This window comes from Schistocerca cancellata, chromosome 9, assembly GCF_023864275.1.
Source record: "Schistocerca cancellata isolate TAMUIC-IGC-003103 chromosome 9, iqSchCanc2.1, whole genome shotgun sequence".
NCBI classification, from domain to species: domain Eukaryota; kingdom Metazoa; phylum Arthropoda; class Insecta; order Orthoptera; family Acrididae; genus Schistocerca; species Schistocerca cancellata.
Window position 1 is genome coordinate 199,703,425 of NC_064634.1, and position 26,700 is coordinate 199,730,124.

The 26,700-nt window shown below is 44.3% G+C and overlaps 2 protein-coding genes across 3 annotated transcripts in view; one reads left to right on the plus strand and one right to left on the minus strand.

Moving 5' to 3' along the window:
- Nucleotides 1-21,920, minus strand: part of LOC126100624 (apoptosis regulatory protein Siva-like) — a 40,361-nt gene extending 18,441 nt beyond the window's left edge. Inside the window, exons 1-2 of the mRNA XM_049911250.1 lie at nucleotides 21,699-21,920; nucleotides 21,436-21,605 (exon numbers count right to left, since the gene is read on the minus strand). Coding sequence (XP_049767207.1) covers nucleotides 21,436-21,605; nucleotides 21,699-21,816 — 288 coding nt within the window. The 5' untranslated portion in view covers nucleotides 21,817-21,920. The remainder of the gene's footprint in view (nucleotides 1-21,435; nucleotides 21,606-21,698) is intronic.
- A 62-nt stretch (nucleotides 21,921-21,982) lies between these two features.
- LOC126100622 (codanin-1) overlaps nucleotides 21,983-26,700 on the plus strand; it is a 157,955-nt gene continuing 153,237 nt past the window's right edge. For both annotated transcript variants that reach the window (XM_049911248.1, XM_049911249.1), the window contains exons 1-2: nucleotides 21,983-22,210; nucleotides 22,325-22,416. In XM_049911248.1, coding sequence (XP_049767205.1) covers nucleotides 22,124-22,210; nucleotides 22,325-22,416 — 179 coding nt within the window. In that variant the 5' untranslated portion in view covers nucleotides 21,983-22,123. The remainder of the gene's footprint in view (nucleotides 22,211-22,324; nucleotides 22,417-26,700) is intronic.

A 26,700-nucleotide genomic window follows, 5' to 3' on the forward strand; every position in this document is an offset into this window, starting at 1 on the left:
CAAAATACCAACTGGCCCTATTTTATTCTTAAATGCTTTTAAAATCAGGTGGGTGAACATGTAAATGGCATTCTCAGTAGAGCAACCCTTCTGAAACACAAACTGTGATTTGCTACGGTTATTATTGTTGCTTTTTTTGTTTTAGAGGACAATAATGAGGGTCATATGCGTCCACATCAGAACCGTAGAACATGGAAAAGAGAGAGAGAGAGAGAGAGAGAGAGAGAGAGAGAGAGAGAGAGAGAGAGAGAGAGAGAAAGAAGAGGTAAAAGCAACTACACGTTAAGCCCAATGAACTGAAGGAAAGACAGTTGAAAACAGGTACTTGGAAAAAGGTTCATAAAATACGCCACAGAGAAACAGATGTCCTGAACTAAAGATTAAATGTCCTTCACCATATTGCTACAACAGATAAAAAGTAAAACGCAGTCTACTGCCCACGTGTTATTTGCTAAAAAGACCGATAACTCAGACGGTAAACATAAATTGGAACATAAGTGGTTAAAAAAAGGGTATTCCATCAGGAAATGGTGAACCGTCAAAGGTTGAGAACAATGAGCACAAATTGATGGGGGAGCACCATGTAACAAATGGCGATGGCTAAAAAGAGTGCCCAACATGCAACCTAGCTAATATGATGTCCTCATGGCAAGGGGACCGAGAGGAGGTTGTCCAAGCTGATGGGAGAGGTTAAATTTCCCGGAGCTCGTTCCCATGAAGGGAGGACTAGGGTGATGCCAAAGTGACAACACCTGCAGGCAGACGGCCACACAGAGATCATTGGAGGGAATGGGAGAAATAGCAGGCCAAGGTACCAGGACTGCAGCCTTAGCAGTAGCATCAGCAACCTGGTTTCCCATGAGACCGATGTGACCAAGAATCCACATACACATCACAGTGGCTCCATCAAGAGTGAGCAAGTGACAGTTTTCCTGGACCTGTTGCACTAAGGGATGGCTGATGTACAGCACACAGAGGCTCTGAAGGGCACTGAGAGAGTTGGAGCAGATGACGCAATTAAAATGCCTGAGTCTCTGGAAGTACTGCATGGCCTGATACAGGGTGAAGCCTGCTGTAAATACTGAGCAGTGCTCTGCAAGCTGATACCGAAAACCATCAGTGCCAATGACGAAGGCACATCCGACACCATGGTCAGTCCGAGAGCCATCAGGGTACTCATAGATACTATCGCGAAGTTCCATGCGAAGGTCGTTAAACTATGGCGATAGAGTCACAGCGGTATGACAATGGTAGTTCAGCACCTTCTGCATACCGACTCTCAACCAGGCTAGTGTACACGGCACCAGTGGCCAAACAGATGCCACGATGGTAGATCGTATGGGGAAAGTATAAGATGGACATATGTGCAGATGCATGAACGATACGCCCATAGTATAGTTTTGAACGAACAAGGGACCACTATAAATGGAGTAGGGCTGTCCAATCCACTCCCCAGGAAGTACCGCTGAGGACACACAGGACATTCAGGGACCACGTACAGTGGGCGGCCAGGTAAGTCACATGGGAGGTTCAAGAAAGTTTCCTATCAAGCATGAGCTCCAGGAATTTTGTAGTTTCAACGAATGGAAGAGCAACAGGCCAAAGACATAAGGACGGTGTAAGAAACCAATTACACTGCCAGAAATTCATACGAATGGTTTTGTCAGTGGAAAAGCGAAAGCCACTGTTGATACTCCATCAGTAAAGATGATCGAGACATCGCTGAAGATGCTGCTCAATGAGACAAGTCCATGGAGAACTGCAATAGATGGCAACATCGTCAACAAAAAGGGAGCCAGAGGTGCCTGGTAGGAGACAGGCCATAATAGAGTTAATGGCGATAGCAAAGAGGATGACGCTCAGGACGGAACCCTGAGGCACACCGTTTTCCTGGATAAAGGTGTCCAACAAGGCAGAACCCACACATACGTTGAAAATGAGGTCTTTTAAAAATTCCTGAAGGAAATGAGGCGCGTGGCCAAAGAAGCCCCACATGTAGAGAGATGGGATTGCACGTATGAAGGAGAAAGTGCTTGCCTGCAAGAGATAGGTTCTGTAACATCTGAATGTGAACATCATCCGGCCCTGGGGCAGAGGATCAGGATGAGGTGAGAGCATGATTTAGCCCCCTCATAGTAAAGGCGGCATTGTAGCACACACGATTCTGAGAAGATGAGGGTACTGCCCAAGCCTCTTCCACTCGTTTCAGACAGAGGAAGGCAGGATGATAGTGTGAGGAGCTCGAAATCTCCGCAAAATGGCAGCGCAAGGTGTTGGAGATAGCAATAGGGTCCCTATGACATCATGTGCTAATGTCAGGCTGGAAATTGGGGACTGGACCTTGGTCCCAGAGGGTCATCTGAAGCTGACCCATGTGATGGAAGATGGAGTGGAACTGTTAAAAGAACTAGTAAATGAAATCCAGCTAGCTTTTTTGCTATCCCAAAGAACATGATGACACTGTGCATGCTACTGTTTATAATGAATGAAGTTTGCCATTGTAGAATGACGGTTAAAAATGTGGAGAGCATGTCTCCGCACACGAATTGCGCGTTGCGGCATGCCTCATTCCACCAAGGACTGGAACACTGCACAGTAAAGAGGAAGTGCGAGGAATGGGATGTTCTGTGGTGGTAAGGATAATGTTTGAGAGATATTCTACCTGGTCATCGCAGCTGGAAAAATGTTGTTCATCGAAGGTCACCAGGGAGGTCGTCAAAGGTCATCAGGGAGGAGTAAAGCCTCCAGACCACCTTACAAAGCTGTCATTTGGGTGTGCACATAGATGAAGTAGGAGTCAGCAAACAGACAGCACATGGGAAATTGTCGCTAGAGTATGTGTCGCAGAGAATGGACCACTCGAGACAATGGGCAAGTTGGACAATGCAGAAGGATAGGTCCAAATGGGAATGGAGTATGTGGAGTCAGAAAGGAACATGGGTGCTCCCGTGTTAAGGCAGAGGAGGTTAGTCAGTTGAGAAGGTCAGCCAAGAGGGCACCTCTCCGATGGATTCTAGGAGAACGCCAAAGGGATGGTGTGCATTAAAATGACCGAGCAGCAGAGAACGGTGAAGGAGCTGGACAATAAGCTGGAGGAAGTCTGCCCTGGTGACACTGAAGGACAGAGGGATGTAAATGGTACAAAGGGGAAATGTCAAGTGAGAAAGGATAATGCCGACTGCAACAATTTGAAGACAGGTAGTCGGAGAGATTGGTTGAGTACGAACATCACGGATGAGCAGCATGACTCCCACATGAGGAGTAGTGCTGTCCTCAGGGGGAAGATCAAAATAAACTGGGAAGAAATGCGAGAGCTCAAAGCAGTCGTGAGGACGCAATTTTGTTTCCTGGAGGCAGATAATAAGTGGATGCTGCGATTCTAAGAGAAGCCATAAGTCCTCTTTGTTGGATCAAAGTCCGCAACCTTTCCATTGGAGGAGGAAAGAGGAGGAGGGAAAAAATTAAGGGGTGTCAGCTCAGTGCCTACCGAATGCCATCCATCGAAGACTCACTGCTACAGGGCGCAGAGGCTGGAGGATCCTGCTCAATGAGATCTACAGAGGCATTGGCACTCTCCTGTCGGTCTGTGGAGTCCAGGGCAGAAAAACGGTTGGTGATGTGCATTGGCAACACAGATAGATTGTCCGGGCAAGGATCTCCAAGTCAGCGAAGGAGAAAACGATTTGCCTTTGTTTGACTTCTTGGAGCCTTTCTGGTTGGCAGAGGAAGACTCTGATGTTTGTTGGCTGGAAGGACTTATAAAGTCTTCACGGAAGTATTTCTACTGTCCTTCCACCCTGCTAGTTGTGTAGCAGGTGACTTCGCCCGTGAGGTGAAAGTTTGGTGGCTTGTTGCACAGCTGGAGGAGGAGATGGGGATGCTATCAATGATGCTGGGCGATTTTACAACTATGGTACTGAATTTCAGGTGACAGGTCTGCATATCAATGTCCTCTGTGGAGCAGGATGTAGCGAGAACGGTACTGTAAGTGCCAGATGGTAGAATGCAGGGTTTGCCATTAGCCAACAACTCGCAAGCAACTGGGTAAGGCACATTTTCCTTCACCCAGATCTCCAAAAGAGCCTGCTCTTCAAGACACACGGGACAATATTGAGAGGCAGCGGCATGGTTGCCATTCCACTAGGTACCATGAGGAGAAGGAGGCGAAAAATTGTCCTCATGAGCATCCCTACCACAGGTTACACATTTGGCCAGGTGTCAACAGGACATTCGAGTATGGTTGAAACGATGACACTGGTAACAGCATATCAGGTTCAGAATGTACTGTTGGACTCTGATAACTTCATAACCTGCTTTCATCTTTGATGGAAGCACCCCTCTATCAAAAGTGAGAAAGAGACCATGCCAGGCATCTACTTTTTTCATTACCCAATGGACAGCAATGACACACTGATCAGAGAGGTATGTTTGGATTTCTGCCTTGGTCAGACCATTGAACAGCTAGTGTAAATAACAACACGGGAAGAATTCAGCATTCTATGGGCCTCGATATGAACAGGATAGCCATGGACAAGTGAAGCGGCAAGTAGTTGTGCTTGAGAATCACAAGTAGACTCCAAAAGCAAAGTGCCATTTCATAAATGAGAGCAGGATTTCACAGGGCCAGCAACTGCATCAATACCTTTCTGAATAATAAATGGATTTACAGTAACAAAGGACTGACCGTCTTCAGCATGTGAGAGGCTGTAGAACTGTGGTGCAGCTGGGAGGTTCTTTGAATCATTGGCTTCATTCTGTTTACTTTTGGTACACATTTACTGTGAAGAAGATAGGCTCATAGTGAGTAAATCTACATCTACAAGATTACTCTGCTATTCATAATAAAGTGCCTGGCAGAGGGTTCAATGAACCACCTTCAACCTGTCTCTCTACCATTCCACTCTCAAACGGCACGCGGGAAAAACGAGCACTTAAATTTTTCTGTGCGAGCCCTAATTTCATTATTTTATAGTGATGATCATTTCTCCTTATGTAGGGGGGTGCCAACAAAGTTTTCGCAATGTCATGAGAAGATCCCATCGCAACGAAAAACACCTTTGTTTTAATGATTGCCATAATTCATGTATCATGTCTGTGGCATTATCTCCCCTACTTCACGATAACACAAAATGAGATGCCCTTCTTTGTACTTCCATCAGTCTCATCTGATGCGGATCCCACATGGCACAGCAATACTCCAGAATAGGGCGGACAAGTGTGGTGTAAGCAGTCTCTTTAGCAGACCTGTTGCACCTTTTAAGTGTACTTTGTTTGGCTCTACCCACAACATTATCTATGTGATCGTTCCAGTTTAGGTTATTTGTAAATGTAATCCCTAAGTAGTTAGTTAAATTTATAACCTTCAGATTTGTGTGACTTATCGCGTAATCGAAATTTAGCGGATTTCTTTTAGTACTCATGTGAATAACTTAACACTTTTCTTTGTTCAGGGTCAATTGCCACTTTTCGCACCATACAGATATCTTATCTAAATCAATTTCAAAGTTGTTTTGATCATCTGATGACTTTACAAGACAGTAAATGACAGCATCATGTGCAAAAAATTTAATACGGCTACTCAGATTGCCTCCTATGTCGTTAATATAGATCAGGAACAATAGAGGGCCTACAACACTTCCTTGGGGAATGCCGGATATTATTTCTGTTTTACTCAATGACTTTCCGTCTATTACTACGAACTGTGACCTTCTTGACAGGAAATCATGAATCCAGTCGCACAACTGAGGCGATATTCCATAGGCAAGCAGTTTGGTTAGAAGATGCTTGTGAGGAACAATGTCGAAAGCCTTCTGGAAATCTAAAAATATGGAATCAATTTGACATCCCCTGTCGCCCTGTCGATAGCACTCATTACTTCATGAGTATAAAGGACTAGTTGTGTTTTACAAGAATGATATTTTCTGAATCAGTGCTGACCATGTGTCAATAAATCATTTTCTTCGAGGTACTTCATAATGTTCGAATACAGTATATGTTCCAAAACCCTACTGCAAATCGACATTAGTGATATGGGCCTGTAATTCAACGGATTACTTCTACTTCTATTTTTGGGTATTGATGTGACTTGAGCAATTTTCCAGTCTTCGGGTGCAGATCTTTCTGTGAGCGAGTGATTGTAATTGCTAAATATGGAACTATTGCCCCCCCCCCTCTCTCTCTCTCTCCCCTTCTTCTTCTTCTTCTTCTTTTTTTTTTTTTTTTTTTTTTTTTTTTTTTTTTTTTTTTTTTTTTTTTTGCGCACGACTTCAATGGTCATTAGCGCCCTGACTACTCTAAGAATGCACCGCGAGGCACAAGTGGACAACAACAACTAAAAGGGAAAACACAATAAAAGACAGACTGACAGGCATAGGATTAAAAAACAGCATCATCAAATGTCCTGAGAGAGGTTTGTCAAATTGATAAAACGAAGAAGAACACGAGCAACTGCTCGTGGGTCATCCGCTAAAATGGCATCGAAAGTACTTGGCAGGTTAAGATCTAGACGCAGCGTGTTAAAATATGGACAGGACATTAAAATGTGTCGAACCGTCAGCAAGTGCCCACATGGGCAGAACGGCGCTGGCGCAGCCGTCAGCAGATGGCGATGGCTGAACCGGCAGTGTCCAATTCTTAACCGGGCCAAAACTACCTCCTCCCGCCGAGAAGGGCGTGAGGAGGACGTCCAAGCCACGGGAAGAGGTTTTAAGGCCCGAAGCTTGTTGTCTGTAAGTGCAGCCCAATCGGCATGCCACAGCGACACAATGCGCCGACAAATGACCCTGCTAAAATCGGACGAAGGGACACAACAAGAAGCTGTCCGAGGCTGGAGGACCGCAGCCTTGGCCGCGGCATCTGCAGCTTCGTTCCCAGGGATACCGACATGGCCAGGAACCCACATAAAGCTAACTGGAGAACCGACGTCCACCAGCTGCTGAAGAGAGCGTTGGATCCGATGTACGAAAGGGTGAACCGGGTACGGATCACTGAGGCTCTGGATGGCGCTCAGGGAATCGGAGCAGATGACATAAGCAGAATGTCGGTGGCGGCAGATGTAAAGAACAGCCTGGTAGAGGGCAAAGAGCTCAGCTGTGAAGACCGAACAATGGCCATGGAGCCGGTATTTGAAACTTTGTGCCCCGACAATAAAGGAACACCCGACCCAGTCATTGGTCTTAGAGCCATCTGTATAAATGAAAGTCATGTCGATGAACTTCGAACGAAGTTCCAAAAAACGGGAGTGGTAGACCGATCCGGGGGTAACCTCTTTTGGGAGCGAGCTGAGGTCAAGGTGGACGCGGACCTGAGCCTGGAGCCAAGGTGGCGTGTGGCTCTCGCCCACTCGAAAGGTTGCAGGGAGTGAAAAATTAAGGTGTTGAAGGAGGCGACGAAAGCGAACTCCAGGGGGTAGCAGGACAGAGACATACAACCCGTATTGACGGTCGAGAGAGTCGTCAAAAAAGGAACGATAAGACGGATGGTCTGGCATTGACAGTAGCCGACAGGCATACCGACAAAGCAGTATATCGCGCCGGTAGGTGAGTGGCAATTCGCCAGCGTCAGCATGAAGACTCTCTACGAGACAAGTATAAAATGCTCCGATCGCAAGTCGTAAGCCCCGATGTTGTATGGAGTTGAGGCGGCGTAAGATGGATGGCCGTGCAGAGGAGTATACGAAGCTCCCATAATCCAGATTGGAGCGGACGATCGACCGATATAGACGAAGTAGGACAGTTCGATCCGCTCCCCACGACATACCACTGAGAACACGGAGGACATTTAAAGAACGGGTACAACGGGCGGCCAAATATGACACATGTGGAGACCAGCTAAGTTTCCTGTCAAATGTAAGGCCTAAAAATTTGGTTGTCTCCACGATTGGGAGAGCAACGGGACCGAGTCGTAAGGACGGTGGGAGAAACTCTTTGTAGCGCCAGAAGTTAATACAGACCGTCTTCTCGGCAGAAAAACGGAAGCCATTGGCGACACTCCAGGAGTAAAGACGGTCAAGAGAACGCTGAAGACAGCGCTCCAGGACACGTGTACACTGCGCGCTGCAATAGATGGTAAAATCGTCCACAAAAAGGGAGCCTGATACATCAGCTGGGAGGCAATCCATTATTGGATTGATCGCGATGGCGAAGAGAGCGACGCTCAAAACTGAGCCCTGTGGCACCCCATTCTCCTGGCGAAAGGTGTCGGACAGGACAGAACCCACACGTACCCTGAACTGTCGATCCATTAAAAAGGAACGAATAAAAAGAGGGAGGCGACCGCGAAGGCCCCATGTATGCATGGTGCGGAGAATGCCCGCCCTCCAACAGGTGTCGTAAGCCTTCTCCAAATCAAAGAACACAGCCGCGGTCGGGCGCTTCCGCAAGAAGTTATTCATAATGAAGGTCGACAAGGTAACCAGATGGTCAACAGCAGAGCGGCGCCTACGAAATCCACATTGTACATTTGTAAGTAGGCGTCGAGACTCGAGCAGCCAAACCAATCGAGAGTTAACCATTCGCTCCATCACTTTACAGACACAGCTGGTAAGCGAGATAGGTCGATAACTGGAAGGCAAGTGCTTGTCCTTCCCCGGCTTAGGAATCGGGACAACAATAGACTCGCGCCAGCATGCGGGAACATGTCCCTCAATCCAGATGCGATTGTATGTACGAAGAAGAAAACCTTTACCCGCAGGAGAAAGGTTCTTCAGCATCTGAATATGAATAGAATCAGGCCCTGGAGCGGAGGACCATGATCGGCCAAGTGCGTTTACGAGTTCCCGCATGGTGAATGGGGCATTATAACTTTCAGAATTCGAGGAGCGGAAGTCAGGTGGCCTAGCCTCCTCTGCCTGTTTGCGGGGGAGGAAGGCAGGGTGGTAATGAGCGGAGCTCGAAACCTCTGCGAAAAAGCGGCCGAAGGCATTGGAGACAGCCTCAGGGGCCACAAGGACGTCATTCGCGACCTTCAAGCCAGAAACTGGGGAGTGGACCTTAGTGCCAGATAGCCGGCGCAGGCTACCCCAGACAACAGAAGAAGGAGTAAAACTGTTGAAGGTGCTTGTGAAAGCAGCCCAGCTGGCTTTCTTGCTTTTGTTAATAATACGACGACACTGAGCACGTAATCGTTTATAATTAATACAATTCGCCACTGTAGGGTGGCGTTTAAAGGTGCGTAAAGCACGTCGACGAGCACGTAAAGCGTCTCTACATGCTGCGGTCCACCAGGGGATCGGTACGCGATGTGGAGAAGAAGTAGGGTGAGGGATGGAATATTCAGCAGCAGCGAGAATGACTTCCGTGAGGTGTGCGACCTGACGATCGCAGTTTGTGAAGGTTTGATCCTGAAAGGTCGCCCTGGAAGAGAAGAGCCCCCAGTCTGCTTTGGAGATGGTCCAACTAGAGGAGCACGGAGAGGGAGTATGCTGCAGGAGATGGATAACACACGGGAAGTGGTCGCTCGAATATGTATCAGCAAGTGCATACCACTCAAACCGGCGTGCAAGTTGGGGAGTACATATAGAGAGGTCTAAATGGGAATAGGTGTGAGATGTGTCCGAAAGAAAAGTAGGGGCGCCAGTATTGAGGCAGACAAGATTGAGCTGGTTGAAAAGGTCTGCTAACAAGGAGCCCCTTGGGCAGGATGCTGGAGAGCCCCAAAGGGGATGTTGGGCATTGAAGTCTCCAGTTAACAAAATGGTGCAGGTAGCTGGGCAATAAGTTGCATCATGTCTGCCTTGGTAACGGCAGATGACGATGGAGTGTAAACGGTACAAAAGGAAAACGTAAAAGTGGGGAGAGTAATGCGGATGGCAGCTGCCTGCAGGCCGGTGTGCAACGTGATGGGATCGTAGTAAATATCATCCCGGACCAGCAACATAACCCCTCCATGAGCTGGGACACCTACCACAGGGGGTAGGTCAAAACGCACAGAGGTGTAGTGTGCCAAGGCAATTTGATCGCATGGGCGTAGCTTCGTTTCCTGGAGGGCTACGACGAGCGGACGGTGCAAGCGGAGCAGCAACTTCAAGTCCTCTCGGTTGGAGCGAATACTGCGAATATTCCAGTGAATAAGTGCCATCGTAAGAAAAGGAAGATGAAAAAAGGGGTCACCTCGAAGGCCGCTGAGGGCATGGCTTCGAGCGAGCACTGCCGCCGCTATCAGTAGGCGGACAGTCATCGTCCATTGGGTCCATAGGTTCATCGGCCATCTCGGGAGGATGGCCGGGAGGGGGAGCTTCCTCTGCCGGTGAACGGCCAGATGTACGGCTACCAGCGGTGCGGCCAGGCGAAACGGATGACGGTCTGGGGCGGCAACCGCTGGGTGGCGCAGGAGAAGAACTGCGCCGTGGCGGAGAAGAACTGTGCTTCCTATGAGCCTTCTTGGAAGGACGTTTGGTGGAAGTACCGGTCGAAGGCTGGGAGGTCGAGGAATGTAGGAAGTCTGCACGGGATGGTTCCTTCTTGAAGGCCCGTGCATCTGACTTCGGGGTCTTCGTCTTAGCAGAAGCTGATGAAGGGGCTGGTGTCTGTGGGGTGATGGGAGGAAGAGGAGACGTCGACCGCGCGATCTTAGCACTGGCCGAACGGACGACCGTGGTGCTGAAGGTCAGATCGCATGTCTGGGTTGCTACCTCCCTGGTAGTCCGAGGAGAGGCGAGGACAGTACTGTATTTCCCCGCTGGGAGCAGCGCGGGCTTCCTACTAGCCAATAGCTTGCGAGCAGCCGAGGTGGACACTTTCTCTTTGACCCGAATTTCTTGGATACAGCGTTCTTCCTTATAGACAGGACAGTCGCGGGAGGATGCGGCATGGTCACCCTGACAGTTCACACAACGAGGAGACGGAGGTGGACAGTCACCCTCATGGGCATCCCTGCCACAAGTGACACATTTAGCCGCATTGGAACAAGACTGTCGAGTGTGATTGAAACGCTGACACTGGTAGCAGCGCGTAGGTGTCGGGACATAGGGGCGAACAGAAATAACCTCGTAGCCCGCCTTGATGCGCGATGGCAGCTTAACACTACCGAAGGTCAAGAAAAGTGTCCGGGTCGGTACAAGGTCATTGTTGACCTTTTTCATGACCCTATGGACAGCCGTCACGCCCTGCTCAGCGAGGAAAGATTGAATCTCCTCGTCAGTCAGTCCGTCGAGGGAGCTAGTATAGACTACACCACGAGACGAATTCAAAGTTCGGTGGGCCTCCACCCGGACAGGGAACGTGTACAGGAGTGTGGCCCGAAGCAGTTTTTGTGCCTGAAAGGCACTCTCAGTTTCTAGTAATAAGGTACCGTTACGCAACCTGGTACAAGATTTGACAGATCCGGCTATGGCATCTACGCCCTTCTGGATAACGAAAGGGTTGACAGAGGAAAAATCCTTTCCGTCCTCAGATCGAGAAACAACGAGGAACTGTGGGGCAGGCGGTAGTACTTTTGTCACTGTTGGCTGGTCACGTTTCCGTTTTTGGGCAGAAGTCGAAAGCGATGGAGTAGAATCCATTGCGGAGGAATCCCCCATGATTGTCAGCGTCTCCGATGGCGCGCTCCTTCCTTGTGGGGACCCTCTCAGAGGGCACTCCCGCCTTAGGTGAATGTTTACACCTCAGGACACACCTCCCGAGAAACAGACGGAGGGACCAATCGGCATGGTCAGAAGGTATCAGCTCAGGCAATCACCCCTCCCCTGGCCTGGCCTTTACCAGGGGGTACGCGCGTGCCTTACATGTCTACCCAGGGCGGGGACTTACGCGTTACCCCGTCACCGGCTACGCGTGCGAACGCGTGGGTCGGCCTTCAGGCACGCACAGGGAGGAAGGAAGAAGAGGAAAAAGAAGAGAGAGAGGGAGAAAGAGGACAGACTGTCTCAAACGCCGAGGCGGAGACCAGAGAAGGCAAGGAGAAGAAGGCAATGAGAAGGCAAGGAGAAGAAGGCAATGAGAAGGCAAGGAGAAGAAGGCAATGAGAAGGCAAGGAGAAGAAGGCAATGAGAAGGCAAGGAGAAGAAGGCAATGAGAAGGCAAGGAGAAGTCAAGGGAAAGAGTAAGGAAGACAGTGAGGTGGAGAAGAGCAAAGAAAGGAACCAACAAAAGGAAGGAAGAAATGAGAAGTGAAAAACCAGAAAGACCACAATTATAGGTCGTGGAACCGTCCGTCTCCGGACGCAGGCGCTAACTACCCCCGTGAGGGGGATGGACTCCTTTTAGTCGCCTCTTACGACAGGCAGGAATACCTCGGGCCTATTCTAATCCCCGGACCCGCAGGGGGGATGGAACTATTGTATCAGCGTACTCTGAGAGGAACCTGACTGGTATTACCATCTGGACCAGAAGCCTTGCTTTTATTAAGTGTTTTAAGCTGCTTTGCGACACTGAGGATATCTATTTCTATGTTTCTCATCTTGGCAGTTGTTCTTGATTGGAATATAGGAATATTTACTTCGTCTTTTTTGGTGAAGGAGTTTTGGAAAATCATGTTTAATAACTGCTTTAGTGGCACTGTCATCAGTGACTTCACCATTGTTATCGTGCAGTGGAGATATTGATTGCGTCTTGCCACTGGTGTGCTTTATGCATGACCAGAATCTCTTTGGGTTTTCTGCCAGATTTCGAGACAGAGTTTTGTTCTGGAAATTGCTGAAAGCATCTTGCATTTAAGTACGCACTGTATTTCAAACTTCTGCAAAACTTTGCCAGTCTTGGGGATTTTGCATTCTTTTAAATTTGGCATGCTTTTTTCACTGCTTCTGCAACAGTGATCTGACACATTTTGTGTACCATGGGGGATCAGTACCATCACTTATTAATTTACGTGGTATATATCTCTCAACTGCTGTCGATACTATCTCTCTGAAATCATTCCACAACTTTTCTACGCTTACATGATCAGATCGGAAGGACTGTCTCTTAAGAAGGCATTAAGAGCATTTTTATCAGCTTTTTTTTTTAAATAGATATACTTTGCATAATTTTTTGATGGTTGTAGGAGTTACGGTATTCAGCCTAGCAGCTACTGCCTTGTGGTCGCTATTCCCTGTATTCATCACAATACTCACTATTTGTCCAGGATTATTTGTGGCTAAGAGGTCAAGCATGCTTTTGCAACCATTTACGCTTCGAGTGGGCTGATGAACTAATTGTTCAAAATAATTTTCTGAGAAAGCATTCAGTACAATTTCGGATGATGTTTTATGCCTGCCGCCGGCTTCAAATGTATAATTTTTCCAGCATATTGAGGGTAGATTCAAGTCACCACCGACCATAATTGTATGATTGGGGTACCTATTTGAAATGAGACTTAAGTTTTCTTTGAACTGTTCAGCAACCATATCTTCTGAGTCAGGGGGTCGATAAAATGACCCAATTAATAGTTTAGTCTTATTGTCAAGTATAACCTCTACCCATACTATTTTGCACGGACTATCTACTTCAATTTCACTACAAGGCAAACTACTTCTGGCAGCAATGAATACTCCACCACCAATTGTATTTAATCTATCCTTTCTGAACACTTCAGATAGTTAGAAAAAATTTCTGCTGAACTTATTTCCAGCTTTAGCCAGCTTTCTGTACCTATAACTATTTGAGCTTCAGTGCTTTCTATTAGGGCTTGGAGCTCTGGTTCTTTTCCAACACAGCTACAACAATTTACAACTACAATACCGACCATGTCTAAAACTAACTTGCTGTGTTTTACCTGCCCCCTTTTAGACAGATGCCTTTTCTGTGGTTCCCTGAGGCCCTCTAACCTAAAAACTGCCTATCCCTTCCACACAGCCCCTACAACTCATGTAGCCACTTCCTGTGTGTAGAGGATTCCTGACTTATTAAGCAGAACCCGGGAACCCACCACACGATGGTGCAAGTCAAGGAATCTGCAGCCTACACGGTCACAGAACCACCTTAGCCTCTGATTCAGACCCTCCACTCGGCTCTGCACCAAAGGACCACAGTCGGTTCTATCGACGATGCTGCAGATGGTGAGCTCCGCCTTAATCTCACAAGCAAGACTGGCAGTCTTTTCAATTTCTGCTAGCCGCCCACAACAATTCCTCTGATGCAAAGCGACATATGTCATTGGTACCAACATGAACCACCATCTGCAGTTAGCTGCACCCTGTACTCTTCCTGGCATCCGGAAGCAGCCTTTCCACATCCGCAGTGACTCCCCCCCAGTATGCGCACGGAGTGAACACTGGCTTCCTTCCCTTCCTTGGCAGCCATGTTCCTAAGGGGCTCCATTGAGTGCCTAACGTTGGAGCTCCCAACTACCAGCAAACCCACCCTCTGTGAATGCCCAGATCTTGTGTGCTGGCCTTCAGGAGCATACAGGAAAGAAGAAGAAGAAGAAGAAGAAGAAGAAGAAGAGGAACCTCAAATGCCGAACCAGAGCAAGGAGAGGCGAGGGTGAACAAAGAAAGAAAAAAGGAACAAACAACAGTGGTGAGCTGTTCTGATGATAGCTACTGAAAATGCGGAACAAATTCCCAAAACTGCCCCAGACAAGTTGCCCAAGGAAGAGGAAAAGGAACAGCAAGAGGATACACACGGAGCACGGAAGGGAAAAGATGCTGCATTGGCTGGGACCCTGTGGTAGCCAAGCATGAACCCACCAAAGAGCGGCGAGCCCCCTGGAGTTGTTGCTAAATTGAGATACTACTCTAGACTACATCTCCTTCTCAAAAATTTTGGAAAATGATGTCAGCAGTGAAACGGGTCACTAGTTATTGACATCTCTCTTGTCGCCTTTCTTAAAGAATGGTTTGACAACAGCATATTACAGTCTCTCTGGAAAAATACCATGAGTTAGTAAAGTATCACATATTTCAGGTAAGACTGGGCTTTTTACATGGGAATGAACCTTTATTACTTTATTGGAAACACCATCAAAACCGGATGAGCTTTTATTTTTTAGGGATTTTATTTCTTATTTTAACCAAAACATCCAGGAATTGGTTAAACAGAAGAGTGATGGCTCGGTGTGACATTCTGTCTATCGTATGCCCACTCACACTGATTTGTAATTGCAATCTTCAAGTTGCTATCACCCATCCCAGACCATGAGTGTACTTAAAACCCTTGTGCACAGGGCACATATGGTGTCGGATGCAGCGAATTTGCCTAAGGAACTTGCACATTTAAGGACGGTGTTCAGAGACAATGGATACTCGACCCAGCAAATTAACAGGGCCTTCTCAACTAAAGCCAGGAACTGGGAAGTGGATAAAGAGGAGAATGCACCAGCCAAGTCCCTTGCTTTTCTTCCTTTCTTGGAAATATCTACTTCAAGATAGCGAGGATTCTTAATAATTTTCATGTGAAAGTGGTTTTTTGTCTACCTTCTTAGGTTTCGGATTTGCTGGGATCAGTGAAGGATGATTTATTACTGCAGAAGGCGGGAATTCACAAAATACCGCGTCAATGTGATATGCCCTATATAGGACAGACAACGCATACAGTGGAAGAGCGTTGTACAGAACATCAATGTTGCACTCGTCTACTGCAACCCAGTAAATCTGTAGTTGCGGAACATTGTATTTCTAACAGACATTCAATGGAGTACTACAAAACTTCGATTTTGGCCACAGCAACTTTCTGGGACTCCATTATCAAAGAATACGTTGAAATACCCATTGCGGGAAATCTAATGAACCGTGACAGTTGTTACCAATTGAATAACTCACGGAATCCCGTCATCTCCGAAATTTGCTCGAGACAAAGACGCCAGAAGACTTTGATAGCTGCGGCCAGCGACAATACCGACAGCAGCTGAGTATTGCAGTTCCACCAGCGAGGGCACTGTCGCTGGGCGGAGTGGCCCTTCTGTCTCCGCGACTGCAACACGTGTGGCAGTACTATCAGCACACTATATAAGACGGAGCGGAGAACGTCTTCGTCAATCCTCGTTCAGCTCACCTGAAGATGGCTGGCAGTTGTCCAGCCAAAATATCGTGCAATGAAGTTTACAACGACCGGCTGCAAGCCCAAAATCTTTTTGAACAGTGCAATTCTTATATGTAAATATTAATAATGTAACATTTATTGGTGTTTTGTTGTGTAGAGGATTGTTTTATTAGTGTTAATTCAATATTTTTCAAAAGAAAATATGTGCGTAATTTAGATAGTTCTTGTAAAATAATGGTGGACATTCAATGCTATGCTCACTTGCTGTCCCATAGTGACAAAGTTTTGAAGATGATTATTAGTGTATTTTGTAAACTTCTGATATTCAGATTTAAAGGAGAATGAGTTAATTGTTATGGTTCATAATGCAGGCTGACAATATCTGACTAAACACATTTTTGTGTAAGACACCATCTGTGGCACCCAAACGATGTATGGTCCAAGGGTCATTCCGTGTAAAATCATGGATATTTTCATGGATCCTAAGGTGACCAATTCAGGATTTAGTCTCATATGGTACATAGATAACTACATGTCTTAATAGAAAAACTGCCAAATAGCACTGTCCTTACTCTAACCATTTTTTATAAATTAAACAACAGAAAACCCAGGATGGAATGTAAAAATATTATGAAAAGGACAGTTGCTACTCACCATATAGCCACAGCCACAGCTTCAGCTGCCAGAGGCTGCAGTTGTGTGTGGGAGTTGCGTGTGCATGTGTCGTCTATTATCAATTAAGTTCTTGATGGCCAAAAGCTTATATTGTGACAGTCTTTTTGTTGTGCCTTTCTGTGACTCACCATCTCTACTATATGATGAGTAGAATTTTCCTTTTCATAACATTGTTAAATTTTTTATAAATTCACAGTTGAAGCCTAGAGGGTGTGTACTGTAAACTGGGGCAACTTTGCCACTTTTTGAATAAGAACACCTTTGGCACCCTAGCAAGTCCCTGGATCATCCAATAGAGGCGCCAATGCTTTCACTGCACAAGACAACAACGAATGACGCATTTGGTGCCCATTTTACATTTAGTCATTGTTTCCTGGTCTTTGTCAGTGCTTTTTCTTTCAACTTGTGAAACACGCATTTTCTGTAGTCTACAAAAGTGTGTTGCCCTGCCTAAGCATTCCAAGGTAACTGGATACTATTCCTTTTGTTCAGTGCAGTATATAACTATATTTCAGAATCACTTTTAAAAATAAAATTGTGTGGTGTATTTAGTATAACAACATAACTTGGCAACGTCAGACTGCACTGAGAAGTGAAGAAGACGAGGAGAACCTTGAACAAATCCTCATGTGTGCAGATTGGCGAATGCCTCTTGATGCCCTTGATCTACAGCTCATCATGGAAAATTTCTTGGATTCAATGGGGAAGCAGATTTCACACTTTAAGTTACCTGGTGATGACTGGTACTATTCTTTTGTGAAGCAATGTAAAGATTTTCTTCACATAAGTGCTAAAATATTCCCCATTTAGATCTAGCACTCTAACGGATCAGCTTAAAGCATACTTTAGTCACTTGAAAGACTCGTTACAAGGAACTCCTCCATCCCACATATTCAATTATGACAATACAAATTTGACCGATCATACGGGGTAGAAAAAAAAATTGTTATTTCGTAGGGGATGTAACTATCCATAAAGAGTTATAAACTCTACCAAAACTATTGTGTCTTTAAGGTTTGCGGGTTCGGCATAAGGAGAACTGCTTCCTCCTTTCATGGTTTATCATTCAAAGGAGTTATCGGAGTTGTGGATTTTTAGGAGGGCTGAAAGGAACAAAATATGGCAATACAGCAAGTGGGTGGTTTGATGCTCTGCATTTTGAAAAGTGGTTTATGTTGGTGTGGCATGGGCAAAAAATCTATCTGGCCCCAAATGTTTAAAAGGAGGCAATCTTAGTAACCATGTGAATATAAGAGTAATCAAGGCATGCAGAACTCATGACATTCATTTTGTGTTCTTGTCCCCAGCCTCCACTCATCCGTGTCGACCTCTGGATGTTTCAGTCTTTGCTTCCTGTAATAGGAAATGGAGAGCCATACTGTCAGTTTATAAGATGAGAAACTAACCTAGTTCCAAGTCATCTGAAAAAACAGCATTTCCCAAACAGTTGTCAAAACTTCTCATTGCTTTGAACAAAGGAGAGAAAATGAAAGCGAACATCATATCTGGGTTCAAGAAATGTGGCATTGTGCCACTAAATGCAGAAGAATTTTGTTCTAGAATCCCAGATGCAGAAAGAGCTGATGGTAACAGTACACCTAACAGAATTGGTGATTCACTCATGAATTATCCTCAAGCCTGTCACAGAAGTTATAGTCAGAGTCCATTGAAGAGGAGATGAATGAAGGAGGAGAGCTGTTGCGGGACCAGGAGAAGCTGTTGACGAATCACACTTGGTGAACCACCACTCTCTTCTGAGTGGGTGATGATGATGTTTGGTTTGTGGGGCGCTCAACAGCGTGGACATCAGCGCCCGTGCAATTACCCAATCTTTGCTCAGTCCAATTGCGCCACTTTCCTGGATGATGATGAAATGATGAGGACAACACAAACACCCAGTCATCTCGAGGCAGGTGAAAATCCCTGACCCCGCCGGGAATCGAACCCGGGACCCCGTGCTCGGGAAGCGAGAACGCACTCTCTTCTGAGTGCCTCTGTAATGAAACAAATTGAGAGGACTCGTAGAATGAAGAACACTCAGAGGAATAACCGTCACAGCAGCAATGGATCTGACTGTGCTTTTACTCTACATGACATACCTGACTCTGAACCTGAACAATATGCAGAACACATGGAAGAAATAGGTAGTCAGGAATTAGTTGATCTCACTTTTTACTGTGAAGAGAATTGTAACTCAGCCATTCGTGAACATAATGAAATTTATCTCATAAATGGCCCCGGATATTACAAAACTAGACGTTGGAATGTTTGTTGCAGTAACATTCCTGACAAAAAAGGTGTAGGGTGAAGTGGGGTAAGTGTAACCACGTTTTGGCATAGTGCAACTTTGACACCAAATTGCCAACTTGTTATTGAAGATATGATTTTGAAATTTTTCATGCTTAAAGTTTAACTTACTGACTTTTAAACAATCTACATTTTGTTTTTGAAAAAAGAAATTATATGGTCAATTAATTGTTTTCAAAATTTTGTGTTGTGAGGTTACACTTGCCCCATGGTTCGGGGCAAGTGTAACCCCACATTGTTGTATCCATACAGAGCATTGTAAAAGAGACTTGGGGTAAGTGACCTGATTACCCAATTTTTACTGAACTTGAGGATTTTTAAATTATTAAAATATCTTAAATTTTACTCAAGATATGAACTTTTTTGCACACACCTCTTTGTATATTATGAAATACACAGAAAATGTTAGCTAAACTAAAAAATACGTGTTAGCCTAAACCATAAAACACTGAAACAGAATGCTTTATAGATGATTTATTTTTGTTTTAGGCCAGTAATTTATTAGTTTAAATTCTACAAAAGTAATATTTTTCTTTAGTAGGCAATTTAACAAAAATAATAAAATATCTAGTATCAAGAGAAAAGAAAAATTCACTTCATAAGTTCACTTTCTATTATTTTTCATGGTAATTGAACTCAAGTTGTTGGCAATTTGTGTTTAATGCTAAAGTGCCCTAATTCAACTTATTATATTCACACTTAGGCCCTAACTGTTATTTAGTCACTGAATCTTGTATGAATAAAATGTAACACCAAATGTCAGGTCTCCCCTGCGACTCAGCACTGGAATGACGTCAGAGGATGGAACTTCCGTCTCATCTCTTCTATCAGGCCAGTAGAATGTGGTGCCATGCTTTGTCTTATTTTTGCATCTGAGGAAAATCACTTCCGGATCTCCTAAATCACTAATTTTGGTAACATGGCCAATAAAATGAACCTTCTTACATTTTGTTGCAAAAGCTACCAGAACATAGTTTCCAATTGTAATTTTATCTTTGACTTCAAAAAAGTTTACCTCTTTTTCTTCTTCACAGTTTACCATTTCTTTCCTGAGATCGTCCAGTGTTATTATGGTCCCATTTTCTTCATCACTACTTACTGAAGATAGGCCTCCTTCAGTTTCACTTTCTTCACTTGATTCAACTTCCATTCTTTTTTTTCTTGTTACCCACATGAGCAATCAGGGATTTTTTTCCACAACATTCCCAAATGCCATTTCGGATAAAGTAACAGCACTTTGTTTGGAAGATTTACTTTTCATTACCAAGCCCTTTTTTATGTCTATAATGCTCTTTCGTTTTGCTTTCTCCTTTTTATTCTTGTTTCCTTTGAAATCTTTTTCTTTATAGATGGCATCTTGAAAAGTGATAACTTCAGCTCCTGGTGCAATTCTTTCCTTCTTTGTTTTACCAGTGGAACTACACTATCGGACTGTGTCATATTTTATAAAAGGAAACATGGTTTAAAAATATAGTAGACTTAAATAAAAAATAAAATATATCTCACACAAACTCAATATGTACAGGAAGGCCAGTTTAGTTGATCTAGTGTGATAGCAAAAACAAGGTTATGGCTTAAATAAATAAATCTGTTCAGGTAAGTTTGTTTGGGGCAAGTGTAACCCCCCCTGGTTACACTTGCCCCAGCCTGTTGGTTACACTTGCCCCACATAGGAAAAAGTTGGGGTAAGTGTAACCATGCCTGGCATATCAAGAGCTTTATCAGTAGAGTAAAATGAATCTCATATTTGAAATTGTCATGCAAAAGTTAGTTTGTAACCAAAGAATTGTGCAGTTATCTTTAAAACTGCAAGAATGACAGACTACCAAATTCTGAGCATGTCACTCACTCGCAGAGTGAAAATGTAGACATCAATTCAAGTCCAAAAATTAATTACCAATTTATGTCAGATTTGACAACTTATGGTTAAATATAACAAAGAAAGGAGTAAATTAATATGTGTGATAGGTCAGAGGTAAAAATACAGCTTCTTTAAGGCACCATAAGCCGTGGTTACACTAACCCCATGGTTACACTTACCCCACTTCACCCTAACACATTTTGTAAACTTATTCAGTTCTACAGAGACAGGCAGTTTGAAGGTGTCATACCTTCATACAACAGACATGGGGAAAAGTCTTTACTTCCCAGATGTGCCAGATCAAGCATCCCTATATGTGAAAAGACATTGTGTAAAAAATTAATAATAATTACAACCAAAGATAAAGCAAATTATTCTTTTCTGATGAAAAAGTTAAACTTTTCTTTTAAGTTGCAGTTATGATTAAATGAGTTTAACTATTAAAAGATGTGAAAGTCAATTTTAAATAATGCTCATCCATTAGTTAACATTATTTAAATAGTACGTATTTCACTGTAGACCCAGTAATATATTTTAAGGAACTCTGAATTAGTTCCATGTGTATAGTAGATGGAACTAATTACAACCTGTCGTTGACAGGCGGGGACCCGTCCGCTAATACACCGTACACATCTCGAACTATCATCAAATGAGATGGGACTTATAATGTGTTTGTATATTTTAAAAAGTTACCTCAATTTTCCCATATGTCTGTAACCGACAGCTACTGGTTAGAAACAATTGTTTATAGGTGTCATGTACGCTATGCGTACAATCTTGCACCCCATTGTTTTTTTCATGGGCTGCGTTCAATTTATCAGTAAACTGCCTGGCTCCCTTATACAACAGGGCAATCGTTTTATCTGTAAAAAATAATGGTGATTATTAATAGCTCAAATCGATGGGCACTGTCACCTGCACTCACGTCAAAACAGACTCAGACACATATCCATTACCTTGTACCTGTTTCATGTGGTTTTTCATTAGGACGCCCGAGTTCACTTCTTTTTCGCTAATATGAATTTTTTGCTGTGGGAAGAAATCAAAATCGAATGGACACACTCTTTTCGGCATTGTCTGCCAATATTGCGATTATAACATTTACAAACACACACTTCAAAATTTCGCCGCCAATGACGCTTCTGTCCTGTTTTTCGCGGGAATTCCAGAGATTTCAAGTCCAAAGAATTATAGGAGCTGTTTAATGCAAAGATTAAAATTAGAAGCGCCATGAGGGAAAAAAAAGTATTTGGTTAACACAGATGTGAACGTAGTACTGCATTTACTTAAATAACACATGTACTTTCATGGTTTTTATTTTTCACCGAAGTCTGCATGTGCCACTGTAGTATTAAAACAATCGTCATATGAATAAAAAGGGATGGCGGCGGAAATATTGAATGAAGTTTTAGCCGGGAATGTTGTTGTGGAGGATGTACTTGCCTGGTTGACATTAAGAGACTGTAGTGTTAGTAATTTAATTTTCTTTTTCAAATAATGAGTCATATGTTCATGTATTTAGTGTCGAATAACATATTGCGAAGCTGATCCTAAGCGGTTGTAACTAGTTTTCTTTTTGTAGGGACAATCGTCATCGACGCTTCAAGAGACAAAATGCACGAGAGGAGCATTTATTCTGCACTTTCTAAATTATTTGAGGGAAGAGACATCGAGGTCCGTAAATACGCAATTAATATCAATGCTTAAGTGGTTGTCATGCATGGTAAACAGAAAATGAATACTGCTGAAAGCAAAGAATGTTTGTCTTCAGGGATCACCCACAAGTCAAACGTTTTCACTGTATATTAACCATAATGCTTCAAAAGTGTCATTCATTGCATGATAGTAATAAAATGTTGACAGATCGTTCTTTCTTGCGTTGTCTCACAGTATTCCACTCTTTCAGAAGTATATGTATAACTGCTCACAGAGGAGGCTATACAGATAAAAGCATGTGAAAGGCATAGTGATGTGCTATTGTGTGTTAACTCACTCAAAAGATGTCACATGTTTGGAAGGTTTCTGGTTTAAAAACCATTTTAACATAAAAAATGGTTGTGTTTTATTTCCGCTATCATGAGATTGCTTTATTTCTTTTTTTTCCTGCTGTCTTCATGTGTCATCCTTATATCTTGATATGTGCATTAGTTAGACCTAAATGAATCATTGCTGTAAATTTTATGCTTGTTGATTATCATCTGAAATTTGAACACACATGGTTTTAGTGCAGTAAAGATATGCTGCTTTTATGCCATCAAAATTATGCAACTGATTTCTACCTGCTGCTGTGCTGCAATAAATGTCTTCAAAACACAGTGGGTGTAGGGTTGTTTGCTTTCCACATGAAACAGTAATTTCAGTTGATTATACACACATCAATGTTGGATCCTAGCATATAGCTTTTCCTAATGTAGTCCGAAATTCTACATTAAAGTTTCAAATAAGTTTATTTGACAGCCATTTGGGAAGTTCATCATTACGTTGGCTGAAATGGTAGACAATTTGTCTCTTACTGAATGGTCTTTTGGTGGTTGGTTGTCTCTGTCATTTTTGTTCTGTTTATGGTATAGTCTATTTTCTCTGTATTGTTTAATAACAGGACATATTTTCTTTTGCAGTGTCTATGGCAAGTTTAAATATTTTGTGGGTAAAATTTTACTTACAGCAGCTGCGGCATAATGTACTGATGTTGGCAGTGTGCAATTGATCTGGACGAGGACACTGATTAAGTGGGTCAGTGTTTCTAAATTAAGTTGTGGGAGGTGGTAAGTGTATCATTGTTACGAATAAATATTAAGCCACCTACCTTCTCCCGTGATTTAATTGAAAAACATTGATTCACTTACTCAGTGTGCTTGTGAAGATAGATTGCACATTGCCAACATTAGCACACTATGCCGCCACTGCTGTAAGTAAAATTTAACGGACAGTTCTGTGTAGCATTCATTACTATATGCTTTTTACTAATAGGGGTTAGTAAATAATAACAGTGGCACACCACCAAATTGGTGTTGTTGCATTTATCTTACTGCCATGTAGGTTCATGTTGTAAAGACAGCACGGAACAAATGCCCAAGCTCCAGATAATTATTGGATATAGATTCTGCCTTTAATGCAAACACACTGTGTTTTCTTGCTACCCCAACATGTTCCAGCACCTCTGTGCCACTCTGTGTGGGTTTTGTTTTATTGAAAACAGTAAAAAGGTATCGTAATTTAGGGTGTAACTGGTCTAACAAAATGAGGCCTAAAGACAGGTTTTGTTCTTACCGTGATTTTACATTATATGGTTTTGCAGGACCATCTATATGGTGCCCAGCACTGATAGCTTGTCATCTGCAAATCAAACAATATAAATGTGATTTTTATCAGTGAGTTACCCCATTCCTGGAAAATATGTTAATGTACTTTGTGAAATTTTGGTTTGTCAAGTGCCTTTTCACTTCTGGATAATGTAGTTGTAAATTTTAGTTAAGAGGACAAAATGTTATCAGCAAAGCTAGAACTGTATACTCTTGAAATAAGAAAAGAGAAGTGCAGGTTATATCTTGTTAGAAGACATAAATGGAAATGCTTAGCAAGATCAATGAATACAGTAGGCGCATTGGACTTGAAGGAGTTAGTAATGAACCAGCCGTATCATTTGACATAGGCTATAGCTAACATTTTGGTCAGTGGAAAAGTAGCTGATGAGAGTTTTGTGATATCATGATCATTTTCAAATCAAATTAAATTGAGAATTAGCTTTATGGGTTAGTACAGTTCAATTTGTGACAACAACAGTGTCTTGCACATTGCTTCTGTATATGTTATTTCACAGGCATCTGCAAACTTATGGCAATTCTAAACCACATACTTCAGAACTTTGCTAGGTATCACACTTCCCCGAAATCAGCTTAGATGCATTCTGTTACAAATCCTACTGGTTTCCTTTGAAGGAGATATCGAGGTGGTAAGGTAATGACCATGGTTCTCTCTTCTAATCATCAGTACTTTTATTACATGATAAACATACAGGTCGAAGACTAGGTGGGAACTGAGGTCCCGAAGTATCCAAAACAAAGATCAACTTGAAGACATAATACACATATGATGTTCTGGCTTATCAATCCGTGGATCGATGCCACATAGCGCCCCCCCTCCCCCCTGCAGTATGGAGTACATACCCGATGGGGGGGGGGGGGGGGTTGGCGAGAGTTTAAGTGGGTTACAGTGAGTTCCTCCGTATCTTAACGGCACAGGTCGTGTGGGAGGAGAGCGTGGAGCAAATCCTAGAAAGCTGATGCTGAAGCGACGTCAACGGTCATAGTCATCGTCCAGTGCCGGAGCGCTGGTGTGGAAGGGTGTCGTCGGCAGGGAACCTAATGATCACCTTTTCAGGTGGCCTAACGTAAGCATGTAGGTTGCCACACGTAGCACTTAGAGAGATTTTGAAACGCTTCATTACACGTTGTGACACACCACCTAACGAGTCACACGAATCGTCACACATAAGCAGCACTTATGTGGTATCACCACAAACGACGATAGATAAACCACAAATGTCATTAGGATGAACGTGGATAGAAAGCTCGTAAGTGGTGCCTGCTAACGGAGAGGTATGCTGAGCTGGTGGGGTGGGGAAACTGTAGCATGATGAGGGTGGTGTGCTGCGAGTAGAGGGGTGAGTGTCAGACGGTGAGGTCTGAGTGGGCGTGGCAGGAACCTGCAGGCTGCACCGGTTAGAAGAGCGGCGCGGTGTGCTGTCGCATGAAGATGGAACTGTTATATTAGAGCCCTGGGGGCTGGGGCCTCTGCTGTCAGAGCCGGGAGGCGGTAAATCCCAGAATGAGTGTAGACTCGTTGATGGGGCCGGTGTAGGCGTGAGTTTACTCGAATCGTGAGCAGAGGAAGAAGGCTGAGAGTGGACAGAGAGCGTGGTCTCTTCAACGGTGGGTGAGGTAGGGGAAAACTCGACGCGAGCAGGTTAAACCCTGTTGAGGGAGACAGTAGTTACTGAGCTCTTAATTTCGATGTCCATTGTGTTACTGGTTTGTTTGACAACTCTGTACGGGCCTGTGCAAGGGGGCTGTAACAGGGCTTTTACAGTGTCATCGCGAAGGAACACAAATTCGCAAGTGTCGAGTGCCTTGGGAACACATGTGTGCAGCGGAGTGTGGCTGGAAGGGGGCGGGGGTTGAAGCTTGTAACAGTGTAATCTCACCCGTTCTACCAAGGATGGCAGTTCGGACGGTTTGGCGACTGGAGTAGGAGCAACAAGTTTGTCTGGCAGTGTAAGGGACTGGCCCGAACTCGGCCACTGAGCCTTTAAGGTCTTTCTTGAAGGTGGTCCACAAACAGAATAAGACAAATGGCAGGGCTTCCGTCCAAAGGAGGCCATGGCAATGTAGGACCGTCTTAAGTGTCCTATGCCAATGTTCCACGAGGCCATTTCTTTGGGGGTGGTATGCTGTTGAATGAATTTTCTTGATGCCGCACAGCCTACATAGTTCAGAAAACAAGGCAGACTCAAATTGACGGCCTTGGTCAGTCGTCAGGTAAACAGGGCAGCCAAAGAGTGAAATCCAAGTGTCTATGAAGGATCATGCCACTGATTCGCATGTAATATTGGGTAGCGGGGCAGCTTCCACCCAATGAGAGGTTCTGTCTATAATAGATAGCACGTATCTGTAACCCTCAGAGGGGGGTGAGGGGGCACACAAAGTCGATGTGAACGTGCTGGAAGTGACTGGGAGGAGCAGTGAAGCTGCCTTGTGGGGGCGATGTGTGCCGCGAAACTTTATTTTGTTGGCACGGAATGCAGGCACGGTCCCAGGCTTGGCAGACGTGATGCACGGCGTGCCAGACGAAGCGCTCTGAAATAAGTCTGGTAGAGGCTCTCACACCTGGATGAGCTAGGTTGTGTATTTTTTCGAACACTTGTCTCTGTAGAGGTTTGGGTATGAAGGGACGCAGCGT